This window comes from Electrophorus electricus, chromosome 16 (assembly GCF_013358815.1).
Source record: "Electrophorus electricus isolate fEleEle1 chromosome 16, fEleEle1.pri, whole genome shotgun sequence".
Taxonomy (NCBI): Eukaryota; Metazoa; Chordata; class Actinopteri; order Gymnotiformes; family Gymnotidae; genus Electrophorus; species Electrophorus electricus.
The window spans coordinates 1,925,764-1,943,843 of record NC_049550.1 but is presented as its reverse complement, the minus strand read 5'-3'; the positions used below and the strand labels follow the sequence as shown (position 1 = coordinate 1,943,843).

At 38.3% G+C, this 18,080-nt stretch overlaps 1 protein-coding gene across 1 annotated transcript; it reads left to right on the top strand.

Annotated features, from left to right (window-relative positions):
• Positions 1–13,530: 13,530 nt before the first annotated feature.
• On the top strand, positions 13,531–16,204 carry LOC118242737. The gene is made up of 3 exons (XM_035535079.1): positions 13,531–13,694; positions 14,237–14,295; positions 14,964–16,204. Exons 1-3 carry the CDS (start codon positions 13,531–13,533, stop codon positions 16,202–16,204), a joined length of 1,464 nt encoding a protein of 487 aa, XP_035390972.1.
• The last annotated feature ends 1,876 nt before the right edge of the window (positions 16,205–18,080 follow it).

The following is an 18,080-nucleotide window of genomic DNA, read 5'->3' as shown; positions in this document are numbered from 1 at the left end:
AAAAACAAAGAAGCAACTATTCTGATCATCCCTAGACAGTCTTGTTTCTTGTAAGCATAAAATGTCAAATTTGGCCATCAAAATATTTCCTTTTTGCAGTAGACTGAAGTCCACGGACATTTCAGCTTACAACTGCTATGTCAAAACGTCCTTTTGTTTAAAGTACATTTTCCAGACCTTCGCTCTCTCAAAGAATCCTTGTTTCTTTTCATCTCCTTCATAGCAGAGGTCCAAGGCTTTTCCCTTCCTTTTGTCTGGTAGCTTTTTTTAATGTTGAGAATTTTGTTTTTAATTGCATCATTTGTTTTGTAACTGGAGTTAGCAAATCCATATTAATTAGCCAAAACAAAATACATTTGAAATATTGTAGCATTTATTTTCTGTAATTCTTATCATAAGCTATTCATATGTTATACATATTTATGTAAAATTGTAATAAATATTTTGAGGCTTCTGAGGTTCTATTATTTGTTTGACTGAACAAATTATCGTGTTCTTTTTCTTTCTGCCTAAGCTAACAATTTTAAATTTTCATGTAAACATAGATCAGTCTGGAGTAGCTCTGACCACCACAGCTCAGTGACCCAGCACAGACCACCATAACTCAGACTGTTCTGGGAAAGACCACCACAGCTCAGAGTGACCCAGGAGAGACCACCATAAATCAGAGTGACTCTGGACAGACCACCACAGTTCAGAGTGACCCAGGACACACTATCACAGCTCAGAGTGACCCAGGACAGACCACCATAATTCAGAGTGACTCAGGACAGACGACCACAGCTCAGAGCGACCCAGGACAGACCACTACAGCTCAGTTACCCAGGACAGACCACCATAAATCAGAGTGACCCAGGACAGATCACCACAGTTCAGAGTGACCCAGAACACACCACCACAGTTCAGGGTGACCCAGGACACACCACCACAGTTCAGGGTGACCCAGGACACACCACCACTGCTCAGAGTGACCTAGGACAGACCACCATAATTCAGAGTGACTCAGGACAGTAATTCAGAGACCCAGGACAGACCACTACAGCTCAGAGTGACCCAGCACAGACCACTACAGCTCAGCGTGGATGATCTGTCAAAGCACAGGCCCTACATAGAATTAATGATTTAAAGTAAAAGTGCTTGATTTTTGTTGATGTGCAAATTGGAAAGTCTTCTTTTGTTCCTTTCCATTTTATACAATTGTAAATTAGTATTATGTATTTATGACTTACAAAAGTTCTTTGTCATTTACTAATAGAATGTATCCTAGCCAGTACAGTAGGTTAGAGTTCAAGATATCATTGAAATACTGTTGAAATACAGGGATCAATGCTTATACCTAGAAGTGAAAAACATGCATAACCTCTATCTCAGGCAATGAAAAGTGCAATAACAAGAGCAGCCAAGGTGCATAAGCGACTTTTACCAGAAACCCCTTACTCACCTGCAAAAAGGAAACAATGTCATGTCAGCAGATGTTCAGGAAACAAAATGTATTAAATCTGCCAGACATGTAAGTGTCACGGTTAGCTGACCATCCAGCAGGAGGGACATGCTCACTCCTCCTAGGGATCTTACCAAACACCCACACTGCTCCCAATCCCCTGACTACTGATTAGTTTCACCTGTTCCTTCTTGTCTTTCACTTATATAAACCCTCAGGCTTCAGATGATAGCTCTGCACATTAGCCGACCATAGACTGAGAGTCTACCTGCTCCAGTGCTACCACTCACAGAGAGGATTACTTTGTTTCGTTGCATCAGTGCTTCTATTGGTGATTCCCTTATGGAAAATAAAGAGCACTTCCTCACTACCCCACCTCCTGCAGTAAGAGACTGGTCTGTGGTAAACACTCAAACACTGCACCCAAGCTGTGCTTTGAATGTTAATAAAGTGCTGCACAATTCAAACGGAACTTAAGTTGGGGGGAAAAAAAAAAACTTATGACATCTCCAAATGACACCTGTAAGCCCCAAAAAATGTAAGCCATTGAATGGGGACAAAAAATTGGATTTTTTGTTTGGTTGTCTAAAGTAAAATATGATAGACATTTGCAGATCATCAAAAACTTCACAGTCCTTGAAGCCTGCAGGCAATAAAAGATAAAACATGGTTGTATGATTTGCATTAAACTGAAATCAATGTTTTTCTTCATGATCAGTGATGCAGGTTGATAAACATTCCAGAACAGCTGGTGAAACTCTAGAAGATCAGTGGAGGAGTGTCCTGTAGAAGTTCCAGTGGAATCTGATTAACAGTGTGGAAGATTACAAATGCATTTCAAATGCTCAGCTGAAGAAAGCAGGCAGAAATTATATTGTGTATAAGATGGTGGTGCACTACAGCCCAGATATTGTAGTGGAGATCACACCGGCCATCCTGAAGAACATGAATCACAACAAACTGGCTGAAGAACTAATGAAAAAACCCAGAGAGAATTAACATATTATCTGTTTAACCACATAAACAGTAATGCTCAAATCATATTTACTACTTACACTCAGAGTAACGCCACTGAATCTATATTCACACTTTAAACTCAGAGGCCTTGATTTACAAATGAATATGAATAAAGCACACTCTGTCCTACACAAACCCCACCCACTCCTGCTGGAAATCCAAAATGCTCCTCCTGCTTCTATTCTGTGCTGATGGGGACATGGTGGGTGAAGCAGGGTGGGGTCACCTAGGAGTTCCCAGCCTCCCACTGGCACAGTGGCACTGGGGGCTCTGTTCAGCTTGCAGGCCCTTGGACTGGGGCAGAGAGAGGCATTGAGTAGCTGCAGCCATGCAGCTCAACAACTGTGTTCAGGCACCCTCTCCTGAGCACACAGTGTAAAGGGATGAAGGGGCCCCTTCATACACACACAAACACACACACACACACACACACACACACACACACACACACACACTGCTGCATATTATCTATATAACTGATTTGCTTGTTTTTCTGTGCCATTCCATTACCCTGCTTTTAAGTTAGGATGCATCCCAATTGTGTACTAATTACCGATGATAACTAGTATTTGAATATGTAGTATGCAGTAGAGTTAATAGTGTCAATGTGGGGTAAACTCAAAAATCCACAAAGCATACATAGAACTGGTTGGTTTTTGAGTATGGTTTGGATGGACAACAACAACCCACAATGCAATGCGAAACAGAAAGGGAGCTACTCAGGTCTGGGAAAAAAAAGCCAGACAAGAACACGAGTTAATTCGCGACGGTGGCAGGAGAATGGGTGTGTAAATGTGTATCTTAGATTCCTTTTAAATTATTTTTAGGAAAAATAAAGTAATTTACAAAGAGAATAAATTATTATTATATTAGTAAGAAATCTATTTGAAACGCACATTAATTTGGATAAGTTATCTTGCTAGGTAGCCACCTAGAGTGGTGTGAAAAGTGGTTTTTTTTCAGACACTTTTTCACACCACTGTAGCTAATTGTTTTGCATTTATAAACAAGTTAGCTAATTAGCTACCTAGCTGAAAGCAGGTAATTTTACATTAACATCTTAGTGAGAGACATATTATTTGGAAATACATGCAGAGACATATACATTTATAACGCGTGGTGGCCCGAGTGCCGCAGGGCGAGGGGCAGGACGCACAGAATCCAGCGACTGGGACGTACATTTATTTACATAAACACAAAACGATATTGGTACTCACAAGCGTTACAAACATTAACATGAACATAAAACGGTTAACAAGAAACAAGCACAATAAACATGCATACGTTTAGCAATAACATAAGGAACACTACATCAAAACGTTACATCCACAATAACCAACAATCCTGCACACTACAACGAGGGTTAAATGCATAAACAAAACAAGGTGCAGGTGTGGTCACAAACAACGACCCTCCCACTGCTCGTGGCGGGCCAACCCACGTGACTCGCGGGAGGCGAGCGTTCCGTGACAACATTACCAACAGTTACCATAGCAATAAGAAACTTCAATGGAACTGTGATGATTGCCCCCTCTCCCTGGCGTTGTATATAAACAGGGATATTTATTTATTTGTTTGTTTGTCTATTTATTCATTTATTTATTTTTAAATTGCAGAATTCTACAGATGACTGGACAAACTGATTTACTCGGGCTCATTAGAAATAATTAATGATCAAATTAATTTACTCCAAACAGGCTAAATACCTAAGGGGAAATGGCACACCAAGGCCAAGACGGTTTTACCTTCTTCAAAAAATACACAAACCTCTATACACACACACACACACACACACACACACACAGACACAGGACTTCAAACAAAAGGTCAGGAACACGACCTTAGAACAGAAAATCCTACTATTCTCTATAAATGATTTTTATACCAACATAGAGACAAACATGGACTGCAATCTCACAGACATTGCTTTAACCAAAACACAGATGAAAACAGACCAGATGAGGTGTTAAATCAAGTTCAAGTTTGGTTTATTAATCTACTAGAACTAGAACGAGAACTAGAACTAGAAATAGAACTAGTCTTTAACTTTCTTTATGTTTCAGTGTTTGTTTTCTTTAGTTTTTTTTTTTTGTTTTTTGTTTTTTTTTTACCTTTAAAGCCCATTCTGTTACAAAGCTTTTTAGGGCTGAACTACTGCTTTACAACCTTTGATTTTTTGTGTCTCTGTATCATGTTAAATTTCCACGGAACCCTGATTGTTATATTTAAAGGGCTTTGAAATTTCTTGTTCTTTTTCACCCCACTAGCAGGACTTTTCTAACTGATATCTCCAGTTAGGTCTTCTGCTCTAACACACTGTTCTTTGTTTTTGGTCTTCTGCATCTGTCTGCTGTTTTCAGCTCCAGTAGTTTAACCTACCCTCCCAAATTTGACAATCTCTTGAGAAAACTTTAGGAAAGATCTCTGAAATAAACAAAATACATCTGAGGATAGTTTTTCATTCTTTGTTGTGCTTCTGTTTCTTAGTGTCCTTTTTGTAGTTCTCCTTTTGTAATGTCATTTCATTTTTATAACAGTGCTGCTGCATAAAAAGCCTAAAACATCTGCTAAATGTACAACTGTATAACCCAAGTGAATCAGAACACTGGATAAAGCTTAGATATATTTGTGTAATTAATTTTAACCAGTTTGCCCAGAGATTACATACATGCCCAAAAAGTCACCAGAGTTGGTGCATGCAGCCAAGGATCTTTATTTGACAACTGAAAATATCTGCACAAAGCTTCAGAAACTCTGTTTCTATGTCCATGATTTGTACAAAAAAGACTGCTGGAACTGAGGTAATAGAGGAAAATTGTCCTTCCCCCACGAATATGAATTGTGGATATTAAAGAAATTTATTTCATGTTTTAATTACAAACTACAATTACATTACAAAGTCTCATTATTTACTAGCCATAACTTTTTTTTTTTTTTTTTTTTACATTTCAGGAATATGTACCCATATTAGGAGACTATTAGGTCTTAATGTCTTCCATGTCTTAAAAAAAAACAACCAAAAAATAAATAAATAAATTATATATATATATATATATAAGACCATATGCTTTTAAAATGTTCTATTGGAAGCCATTGTAGAAATTCATGTAAATTGTAGGAGGAATGTTAGCCATTCACACAGGAAAAATGGTGTTTCATGCGGTGTCACCTGTCTCTTGTGTAAGGCAGCATTTGAGAACATTTCACGATGTCACAAACAAGTCTGAGTTATACCTACTGCTGATTAGACTCAAACTTTTGTTAAGAACCTAGGTGACAATGTCTTTTGTTAAAAGCACTATATAACTAAATTAATTCAGTTCTGGACAAACATCTACAAAATGTTCACCATGATCTTCAGGTTAGTGTTTTTTGACTGTGCAAACAGATTGTGACTGCATGATAATAGTGTTGTCATAAGAACAATGCTGTCAAAACCAAAAGAACTGCTAGCAAAAGAGGAAAAAACAAATGTCTGCCAAATACGACAACCAGACAGAAGTTTGGGATTTTGTGTGCGACCATTGTGATCTCTGTCACAAAATCTGTATCATAACAGCTCTTATTGGTGCACTTGGGATAGAAGCAGCTCTCAATGCAGAAGAAAAGCTGAAGAAGGAAACGGAAGCAGCTTCAAAGGGTTCAACTGCCATGTCTGAGAATGCACAGCACAAAAGGGTTTCTTATCCGCTCCTCCTCAGTATTTAGAGCAATACAGAAGAAGGTTTTGGGGTTTTGGGTAGTTCTTAGGCCAGTCTTGATATCTTGCTGGCCCATTTTTGCTTGGGGAAGAGACACTGCTTAATTATTATGCACACCTTGTTATAGGGTGTTAATCTCTTTAGGCCACCCCCTCACTCATTACACAAATACACATTGCATGATATGCTTAAATCTAATAAGCATTCAAGTTTATACAGCTTGGAGTTGGAAAATATGCACAAAAATGATGATATGGTCAAAATACTCTCTTGCCTAATAATTGTGCACACAGTATAGACATGTAAGTGTTTTATTTAGATTTTTAGATCACACACAATGCTCATTCTGAATTGATTAGCCATGTTTTCAAGGCAGTGAGTATTTCTGTAAGATGTTTGAATGTTGGAGTTTGTTGGGAATTTATTTTAGTTGAGTAGGTAGGTTTTTTATTTGATTTCCAATTGCTAAACAGATCAGTGGGCATTTTATGTTGAACACCTAATTTTTAGATCCTGGCCAATGCTAATCCTGAAGTGATTAGCCATGTTTTCAAGATGGCTAGTTTTACAGTAAAATGAATAGCATGGAGTCTATTTTCAATTTGATTAAACAGGTGTTTATCTTTAGCTTCCATTAGTAATTAGACAGGTAAGAATTTTATTTAGAACTCCTGATTTTTAGATCACACGTATTTCTCATTATTGTAGGGAAATGACAGCAGTTACGGAGCGACTAATCGGGCTATAACCCTGGAACAACAGGACAGCACACATGGAGCAACACACAAGAGCAATAATACCACACAGATAACAGGGAGGAAAATTTGGAGTAACAGCTGGCCCCATGGGTCTCACTGCTGCTGAAGTTGAGATACCCAAGATTCTACTTCTGGAGGGGGAGGTATACCGTCCTTCATGGCTGTAATTAAATCGGTTAAGTTGTGGTGAGCATCTGGAATATAAAAACAACAACACCTTGCACACTCCCCCTTCCTTTGCTAGAACAAACCTGTGTTGAAGGACAGCAGTGTGAATGGAGAACAACTCCCTGTCTATTGTTCCTAAAGCCACTTCAAGTTTGTTTTCTAAAATTTGTCTGCCTTGCCATCCTATTTATTTTTTGCAATTTAGCAGCGATGCTGCCGCCAGGTAGTAGGGCCCAACCCATTGTTGTCCCCGGGGTCGTCCAGGGATCCCACATATGATATCCATGCCAGGCATGGTCGCTTCTTGTTTTGTCTTACTTGAGCTTTTGTCCTGAACTGTCTCTGATGGAATGAGGACTGACTGGGGGAGCTACTAGTCTCTGGGCCCATCAGCGCCAATAACGCGAACGCTCCACTCTCACTGTCACGTGGTACAGCCCGCTGCATACAGTGGGAGTTTCTACTTTGATTGTAAACATGCCTACATGTCTGCACACACCTGCACCTAGTTAGCGTTGTTCTGTGTTTATGGATTTAAACCTCTTGTTGGTATGTGCATCAATGTCGGCCATTGCCTTTGTTCACACTGCCTTTGTTCGTGTCCGTTTTCACAATGTCAATGCCCTTGTTTGTGTTCATCGTTTACCTTGTAAACCCTGCGACACTTGGGCCATTACACTACAGTTATAGATGTCACAGAAAACTAGTTTTATGATGGTAACTTTAGGCCAGAGGCTAATGATTAAAATGTAAATCTTGGGTTTGAGATATGTGTTTACAATGCCATCAAATGAATCTTCAAAATGTTCATTAGGTTATCCATGATACAATTGTTACCAATATTAAATATCTCCATTTATCAAAATAGTATGGTCTGCAATTTCCTACATTAGACCACTTCAGTTGAATCCACACTGAGGATGAACAAATATACATGACCGTTGATAAATATCTTTTAAACCCAAAGTGTTCCTGTATATTGACAAGGCAAGAGGCAGGTTGCAGGTTCGAAGAGGGAACTTTAATAAATAAAAGCAAATACAAACAAAACCAAAGAATGTAAACCAAACATGAGGCAATATGAAACACTTGGAAAATAGACTATAAAACCTAAGCATATACATAAATAAGAGTCGGGTGAATAAATAACATACAAACATCAATGAAGAGCACAAACTGCATAAGAAACCAAACGTGCAAAATAACCGACAACTTGGGTGACAGAACGCAGGGCTTAAATACACTAACTAATAACGTAACAACAAGACACAGGAGAAACAGATAACAGGCAGAGAACTAAATAGGGGACAGAGAAAAAAATGAAACCAAAACAAAGAAGCACATGTAACAAAGACCAGGCAGAAAACAAAACAGAACTCATAGCGGTGAAAATCGCAACGCCAGGGAGAGGGGGCAATCATCACAGTTCCATTGAAGTTTTTATTGCTATGGTAACTGTTGGTAATGTTGTCACGGAACGCTAGCCTCCCGCGAGTCACGTGGGTTGGCCCGCCACGAGCAGTGGGAGGGTCGTTGTTTGTGACCACACCTGCACCTTGTTTTATTTATGCATTTAACCCTCATTGTAGTGTGCAGGATTGTTGGTTATTGTGGATGTAACGTTTTGATGTAGTGTTCCTTATGTTATTGCTAAACGTATGCATGTTTATTGTGCTTGTTTCTTGTTAACCGTTTTATGTTCATGTTAATGTTTGTAACGCTTGTGAGTACCAATATCGTTTTGTGTTTATGTAAATAAATGTACGTCCCAGTCGCTGGATTCTGTGCGTCCTGCCCCTCGCCCTGCGGCACTCGGGCCACCACGCGTTATAAATGTATATGTCTCTGCATGTATTTCCAAATAATATGTCTCTCACTAAGATGTTAATTTAAAATTAGCTGCTTTCAGCTAGGTAGCTAATTAGCTAACTTGTTTATAAATGCAAAACAATTAGCTACAGTGGTGTGAAAAAGTGTCTGAAAAAAAAAAACTTTTCACACCACTCTAGGTGGCTACCTAGCAAGATAACTTATCCAAATTAACTTGCGTTTCAAATAGATTTCTTACTAATATAATAATAATTTATTCTCTTTGTAAATTACTTTATTTTTCCTAAAAAGAATTTAAAAGGAATCTAAGATACACATTTACACATCCATTCTCCTGCCACCGTGGCGAATTAACTCATGTTCTTGTCTGGCTTTTTTTTCCCAGACCTGAGTAGCTCCCTTTCTGTTTTGCATTGCATTGTGGGTTGTTGTTGTCCATCCAAACCATACTCAAAAACCAACCAGTTCTATGTATGCTTTGTGGATTTTTGAGTTTACCCCACATTGACACTATTAACTCTACTGCATACTACATATTCAAATACTAGTTATCATCGGTAATTAGTACACAATTGGGATGCATCCTAACTTAAAAGCAGGGTAAAGGAATGGCACAGAAAAACAAGCAAATCAGTTATATAGATAATATGCAGCAGTGTGTGTGTGTGTGTGTGTGTGTGTGTGTGTGTGTGTGTGTGTGAAGGGGCCCCTTCATCCCTTTACACTGTGTGCTCAGGAGAGGGGCGGCTGAACACAGTTGTTGAGCTGCATGGCTGCAGCTGCTCAATGCTTCTCTCTGCCCCGGTCCAAGGGCCTGCAAGCTGAACAGAGCCCCCAGTGCCTCTGTGCCAGTGGGAGGCTGGGAACTCCTAGGTGACCCCACCCTGCTTCACCCACCAAGTCCCCATCAGCACAGAATAGAAGCAGGAGGAGCATGTTGGATTTCCAGCAGGAGTGGGTGGGGTTTGTGTAGGACAGAGTGTGCTTCATTCATATTCATATTTCCTCAGGTCACTCATGTGTTCTACAGTGGTTCTAAAACAAATAAAACTACAGTCATTCCTCCTGATCTGCTGCTAACAACTAGGTGTTGCTTATGGTGAGGACAGTCTGTGTGTGTGTGTGCATTTGTGGTACTCAGTGTATGAGTGTTGCCTATAGTGTTATAGGTGGTATCTATGGTCTTCTGTGTGTGTATGGTACCTACATTGTACACTGTTTCTGTGCAGAAGTGTATTGTGGTGGTGGGTTGGGGTGTAAATGTATTACATTTGGCAGAGAATAGTCAGGTGACTACTGATCCTCAGATTCTCAATGTTTATTTATTTATCTTCAGATCAATTTTTTTAGCATTAGTATGGGACAGCTAGTCTACTAGTTTAATAAGTGAGCAATAAAGGTGCTTTTATTTCTTTAAATCTTCTAGGTCTATCACAATTGGCTTATGTTACGCTTCCGACAGGAACAAGGCAAGAGGTAGAATGCAAAATGCAGGAGGTGGTTTATTAAATGAGGAAACATGAATGGTAAAACAAACAGAGGCTAAGGGGTGCTGGGCGTAATCTAACACACGGCTGGAGTGCACAGAAAAGCAATGATGATGATGACAACTATATGCTCCAATCACTTTGTCCAGGTTGTCTACACTTTTGTTTTTGCTGTAGTCCAGGATCATAACCAGCTTCCTGTCTTCACAATGTCGGATCTTAGCATCCTTGTGCAATGTACTCATGAGGATGATGTTTTTGTTTGTCTTTGGGCAATAAGAAACAAGCATGGTAGTGGGGTGAAGGCAAACTTGGAAGAAAATATGTCTCTCTGCTTTGTTGTAAGGAGTGCAGCAGGGAGTTCAGGCTTGTTCTTTCTAACTGTGCCTACCATGCTTATCTTCTTCTTCAATGAGTACTTGTCAAGTTCATATGATGTAAAAAAAAATGTCACACGTAACAGATGTCAGACCTTCAGTCTTATCAAGAACAACACAAATCCCTTGATTCATCTCGGGGGCTCCACCCCTTGGCTTCCCTGTGTACACTTGCATTTTCCAAGCGTACCAGCATTGTTTATCACAGGGAAGCCCAGATGTTGATTCCATACTTTGCTGGCTTGCTAGGCATGTACTGTCTGAAAGGACAATGACCTTTTGACAAAGAGAGACAGATTTCAATATCAGGGTCACAAAAAATGGAGAAAATTGCCCTTCCACTCTCAGCATCCTAAAGACGGGATGTGGCCTCCCCTCAGGATTTGTATACACCACCCAAGAATAGTACACCTATGTAGGCATGCAGGCCAATGGCATCCATCTTCTTCCAGTTTTCTCCATACTTGCGGAAACCCTACATATTTGTCATTTCAAGGATGATCTTTTCAATGTCTTGTGTAGTAAAGAGGCAGAAGGTTGAGGCAAAGTCCTTGGCATTGGACATAGCTAATCTTGTAAGCCCTTGAGTCATCTGCATTAGATTGTGTGCTGTCAGCCTGCCCTGATCAACAAAGAGTGATGTGGACCACAACAAAGCCTGTTCTTTGACAAAAATGTCTCTCCCAGTTTGATGGTCTTCAGGGAGTTCTTCCTCACATGAAGCTGAATCATCATGATCAGTTATATTCATCATCATCATCATCATCATCATCATCATCATCATTATCATCATCAGATATCACTTCTTTATCTCATCCATTATGACTTTGTTCCTCCTGTACATCTTATTAGGTCAGCAGGTCAAGGTCCTGTTGCCCATTGTATCATGTGCTCTTGGTTTCAGCAGAGAAAGAAACTGGGGTCCTGACATGAGCCTTTTATAGGAATATGACCACCGCGCCTATTACCTATTTCGTGCTAGAAAACGATGCTCTCCCAATGAGTACTGCTCTTACTTTGATACATTGTATGATAGTGTATGAGACAGGTGTGGGGGTCAGGTGTGAAGTTGGGCAATGCATAACACTATATATTCACTGGAAAGTTTATTCTTGAAGCATGTATAATTATATTTATTTTCTCTTATATCCCTGTGTGTATTAAAATTTATTTGAAATAATAAATAAATTTTATATTTTATTTATATGTTTATATTTATACTGTTTTTATCTTTTTAGTTGTTATAAATAATTTAGTAATGGTTGAATTTGCCTACAGATCATTGTAACGGCTGCCCGAGTGCCGCAAGGGCAGGACGCACAGACTCCCTCGACTTGATGAAACATTTATTAACAATTAGCATAAAAGACAATGGTGGCATTCATTCAATATCAACGTTAAACACGAACACACTTAACACGTTTAAACAGACCCTGTATCTAAGATAATAACAGAGGAATAGGTTGTCTTTTGTCTTGTTTTTGAGAGGTCCCTTATCCTTAGTTTCACAGACTATTCAGATATACAGATCTATGAATCATTTGCGTTTGGCTAATAAGAACTGTTTTTCAACACAGACCCACCCCCTGCGGTTTCACCTGTGCATTAAATTCGCGGAAAAACCAGGTTCTTGTAAATAGACTAGTCTGTACGGGAGTAATGAATACATGCAAAAAGACATACGCGTCAGTGATAAGTAAGTAAAAACTTAAAGGTAGTTCCATTATTATTATTATTATTATTATTATTATTATTATTATTACAAAATAATAAGGTACAATATGTACACTCAAACAACACAATGACTTCAGTTTATTTGTTATGCACAGAATATAACTGTACATATAGAGCTGCCTTACATTTTACAGTGAATAGTAAGTTATTTCAAAGCAACTAATTAGATTTTTAATTAGTTTTTTTGTTTTTTTTTCTGTGGCTTGAAACACAGCTGGTGCCGCTATTATACTCTAAACTCATCTGACTGTACCAGAGTCCTGTAAACTGTTTGTATTGTGTATTAGTCTTCATTAATAATCTGGTCTTGACCAAGTTCAAACCAAGACTCGTTGCATTCAGACTACCCTTATACTTCAACATACCTTTATATTTGTCACTAATCCCCACTAACCAAATGAGAAAAGAATAAACTAACGAATGGCGTGAGAAAACGAACGAGTTCTGCAAGTTTCTCACTGGTCTTCGTATTCCGAAATTTAATAAATGGGTATAAAGTACTTCTTAGTTTACTGCACCCGTGGACCAGATGGGAACGAGCAACTAGACGAAAACTAATCAATTTCACAGATTTTCGCTGGCTTGAAACACTCTCTTCAGGAGCTACTCTCCGCGGCAGTACTATCCGATTAACTGCAGTTCCTTTTGCATATCCCGTTTGTATAATGTATTTTTGCAAAGGTGGACAATAGCTGTATGGCTGTATTTAGGTACTGTATTTAAATATAATTTTGGGCAATTTGCAGTTTACTCAGGCATTATTAATGCTGAATAGGTAATCATGCTAAAAAGTGATTGGATACATTTTCATTTAGGCCTTCAGAGTACAAAATTACAATAATACACGTATTTACGTAAACAGCACATTGCAATTCATATTTATTCATTTTAAATATAAAAGATGAAAATTGTCGATTATCATTAGTTCATAAGTGAATGGATACAACTGCCTGCGATAAAGATTCGCTAAAATGTAGGCTACAGTAGCTTACAGAGAAGGCTGTTGCATGATCGAACATGGCGTATCTATTCGTAGCCATTGAATTGGATGACGGAGCGCGTTTAGCGCGCAGAAAGTTCAGGCCACCAAGGTCGTTTCAAGACAGGACAGATCCACTTGATTTTTCGGATGACGACTTTTACCAGCGCTACATACTCCGAATGCATAGTATCTGGGCAAAGTATTAGGACCCTACATCGAAATCACTCGGTGCAGTAAAGCGCTTACTAAAGACCAAATGTCCTGTATGGCTTTGAGGCACATTTTTAAAACAGAACTGCCTACCCTAAAACGTAGTGTGTTGGCCCGTTTAAGTTGTATTATGTTGTATTGTACTTTCCAATAACAATTTTTTAATGTTAAAGCGCCCATAAATGTGGTAAAAAGCGTGCTTACGCATTTAGTCTGTCGACAATTTTCTGCCAGTTTGCCTCTCTACATTTAATAACACTAGCGATAGTTTATTTCCTACTAATAATTACTTAATATTCTTCATGAGTAATTCCTGCTAATTCATAATTCATAAATATTAAAAATATTGCTTGCGCGCGTGATCTACCATTACAAATGCCTGGCTTGAAAAAGAGTACGGAGAAACCTTAATTGCATGCACGTTACAAAACGCACAGAAAATAAGAAATAAGGGAGACGTTGCCATTATTATTAGGGGTCCAGTGCTGTAACCCTATTATATGTTAGATTTGTTTAAGAATTCTTATTCAGATCCATTACTAAAACCAATCGCCCAGACGAGAACAAAGGTCCATCAGACATGAAATTCGGTAAGTAGGTAGCAGTCCCCTCCACAACGCCAGACCGATTAGATGATAGGTATGACTATAATACAAACGTATTCCATAACACTGTAAATCACAGAGTCAAAATCCGCCCCCCCACCCCCCACCCCCCAAGCTTGTAAATCCATTTCAACACTACTTGGATTCCACATGCCAATCAAAAACAGGTTGAGTGTGCATTGCATATCTTGTATATCTGGTCCCAGCCCAGCACTGATAGACACTTTGGTACAGCTATTGAGTCCGTGTATCTATGAAATGGCAACTCAGTGCACATACTTTACCCATAAATGGGTAAGTATAATGTCATTTATAGTAGAACGTTTGTTACAAGTACAACCTGTTTAGATTTTAGTGGTTAGTTCATGCTGAGCTTCTAATTCTAGGACAATAACAAGCCTGCTCACATCGCAGAACATTTTTTAGTCCTTGTTATTTTTTAATTCTTTAATTTTTTTGGTCACTAATTTTCCCATTATAGTGGAACATGTGTATACATGTGTATTCCGAAAATAAACAGAAACTGCTTGTAGTGGTTGTATTAATGCAATTATTTTGTTTCAATCTGCAGGTGTTTTTTTCTGGATAGTGGATTAAGATGGAAAAAAAGCAATTCCCTCTTTTTGTTTTGATTGTAGTTTCTGTGTTATTAGGGGTCATCCTTACTCAAATGTTTACTGGATATACATTTATGGACATATTGCCATCTAGATTCAATGGTTCTGAAACAAACAAATTCAGTTTGTTTTCCATAACCCCCATTAAACACTCAAAACATTTAATGGTGTCTGCATTCATCGATCACAGAATCAATAAGGCCATTCGAGTTATCAGCATAATCAGAAGGGACAGTCTGCAGCCTCTTTACTGCATCTACTGTAACAATGACCATAACTGCCAGACTGCTGAGGCTGAAGTCCAGATACACGTTGACCATTTTGGCTTTCCATTTGGAGCCTCAGATGTCCTGTGTCATGGCGCACACACTCAGAGTGCAACACGTGTAGCCATTTCAACCAGTGCAAACATCTCAGAGATTCATAATGAAGATTTATTGCCCATCAAGAATGAAAAGACCCATGAATCATTTATGTTCAATTTCACTGTCTGTATCTCCAGCCTTTTTGATAGCTACAATAATGTTCTGCAATTTGCCCAAACAGTGGAGATATACAAACTTCTAGGTGTTCAACATATAGTTATCTACAATACGAGCTGTGGACCTGACCTGGAGAAACTCTTACAGCATTATAAGAGGGAAGGAATTTTAGAGATTGTTCCTTTCCTTAACCCATCTAAAGGATGGGACTTTATGTACCATGGTGGAGAAATCCAGTATTATGGCCAGTTGGTAACCCTCAATGAGTGCATCTATAGAAACATGTATCAGTCCAAATATGTTCTTCTGAATGACATTGATGAAATCATTATGCCTTATAAGCATGCTAACCTTCCATTACTGATGGAGGATCTTCAACAGCAGCACAAAGACATGGGTGTGTTTTTCATTGAGAGTCACTTTTTCCCCAAGACACAATTTGAAGAGAGTGATCGATTCATTCGGCCAGAATGGAGAAATATACCCGGTGTTAATATTATGGAACATATTTATAGAGAACCAGATAGAAAAGACTTAGACAACCCCAGAAAAATGATTATCAATCCAAGGACTGTAGTGCAAACATCAGTGCACTACGTACCCCAAAAATATGGAGATGTCTTTTTTGTGCCTTTTGATGTATGTCGAATTGTTCATGTAAGATCACCACGACAAGGGACTCTTACCAAAGATCAACTGGTTGTTGATAAAAGGGTGTGGGACTTTGCCTCAGAACTCATACCAAACATTGATAAGACTCTACAGGCATCTGGTTTGATGGAAATTACAGATTGATATGATATTCATTTTAGTGTTTCTTTTTTTTTCTGTGGCATTGCCTATGTCATAAACGTATGTAAATGTCTAGAATAAAAAAAAAAAGTACAATTGTGTTACCAACATTTATATATGGCCTATATTGTAAATGTTATTTGACTGTCCTTTTACACTTTATTATCAACTTTCTTAATGCCACAAGTAGATACTCCAACCTTAGAAGGCTGCTCCCCGAATTTGAATATATATTACACATTTTTTTTCAAAGGCTTTTGTGTAGTCATTGCTGTCTCCTGCATGTATTAGCAAAATTGTTACATCAGCAAAAATTCCTTATGTATCCAAAGCCAGACAATAATTTCATGCAGTTTCTTCAATACATTAGATTGTAACAGAGTACATTTCAGAGGTCTGTTGTTGTTCTTGTATTCAGAAAATAATGCATTCATATAGCTCCCATACATTATGATTACATTTATATCTTACCTTATTTAACATTTGGATTTCAATTTACATTTTGGACCACTTTATTTCAATAAGGGGACATTACAACCATGTGTAACTTGTTCATTACTCCAAAGTTTCATTGTGTTTATTTCTAAAAAGGTTTGCCAACACTCATTTGTTGAGGGGTATGCAAAATCAAGATTATCTAAATTTCAGTATTTCAAGAGAATCACAGGGATTGCTATATATGTACAAAAGGCCAAGAATAGCTTATTTGAAGTTCAGATTAATAACTATTTTAATCATTAAGTTACATTTTGTGGCTATGCACTAGTATTTAGCAACAATACAATAAATTTAGGCATCTGTTTGACCAGTTGACCAGGCCAATTTGTGTTCAGCTCGGATCACTGCCAATTGGTCCAAACTGTCATTGTTCACATTTGACTGAAGGTGTGTTTTGATACCTTTTAGCTTACTGAATGATCTTTGAAAAGATGCAACTAGCAAAGGCATTCTCATAAACACTCTAATTTGGACCAGAGTTTCCTGTAGCAGATCATTTAACTTGTCAATTGTCTTTTGCTGCCCTTTAAACCAACAAATGACTCATGTATAACTGACTTTTTGTGCATATCTGTGTGCTCATACCGAATTGTGATGGTGGCCTGTTACTGTTTTGAAATATCAAGTATGCAGTCAAGATTTTGCTAACAATGTACAGTCATGTCCAAAAGTTGAGACTAGCACAAATTTAGCTTTTCACAAAGTTTGCTGGCTCAGTTTCAATGGTGGCAATTTGCATTATCTCTAGAGTGTGAAGAGTGATCAGATGAATTGCAATTAACTAAAAAGTCAGTCATTCTTGGCCATGAAAATCAACTTCATCACAAAAATTACTCCATTCCAGCCACTGCATTTCAGCCCTTTTGCTGAATGCTTGCTCAAATGTTTGCTTAAGAACACTGCCATGAACAAGGAATGGTATCAAAACATCCTCCAAGAGCAACTTCTCCCAACGATCCAGGAGCAATTTGGTGATAAACAATTTTTTATTTATTTATTTATTTTCCAGTATGACAGAGCACCATGTCTCAGATCTCAATCCCCAGATCTCAATCCCATTGAGAACCTATGGTAAATCCTCAAAAAGAGGGTGGGCAAACAAAAACACAGAAACTGCTATCAACTCCAAGCAATGATTAGGAAAGAATTAGTTGCCATCAGTAAAGATTTTACCCAGAAGCTGATATCCAGCATGCCAAGGTGAATTGCAGAAGTCTTAAAAAAAGAAGGGTCAACACTGTAAATATTAAGTCTTTGCTTAAACTAGATGTATTTGTCAATAAAAAATTTTTTATAAAAAAACTTATCTATATCATATAAATATCGGACAAAACAACTGAGGCAGTAAACTTTGTGAAAACCAAAAGTGTGTGTGTGTGTG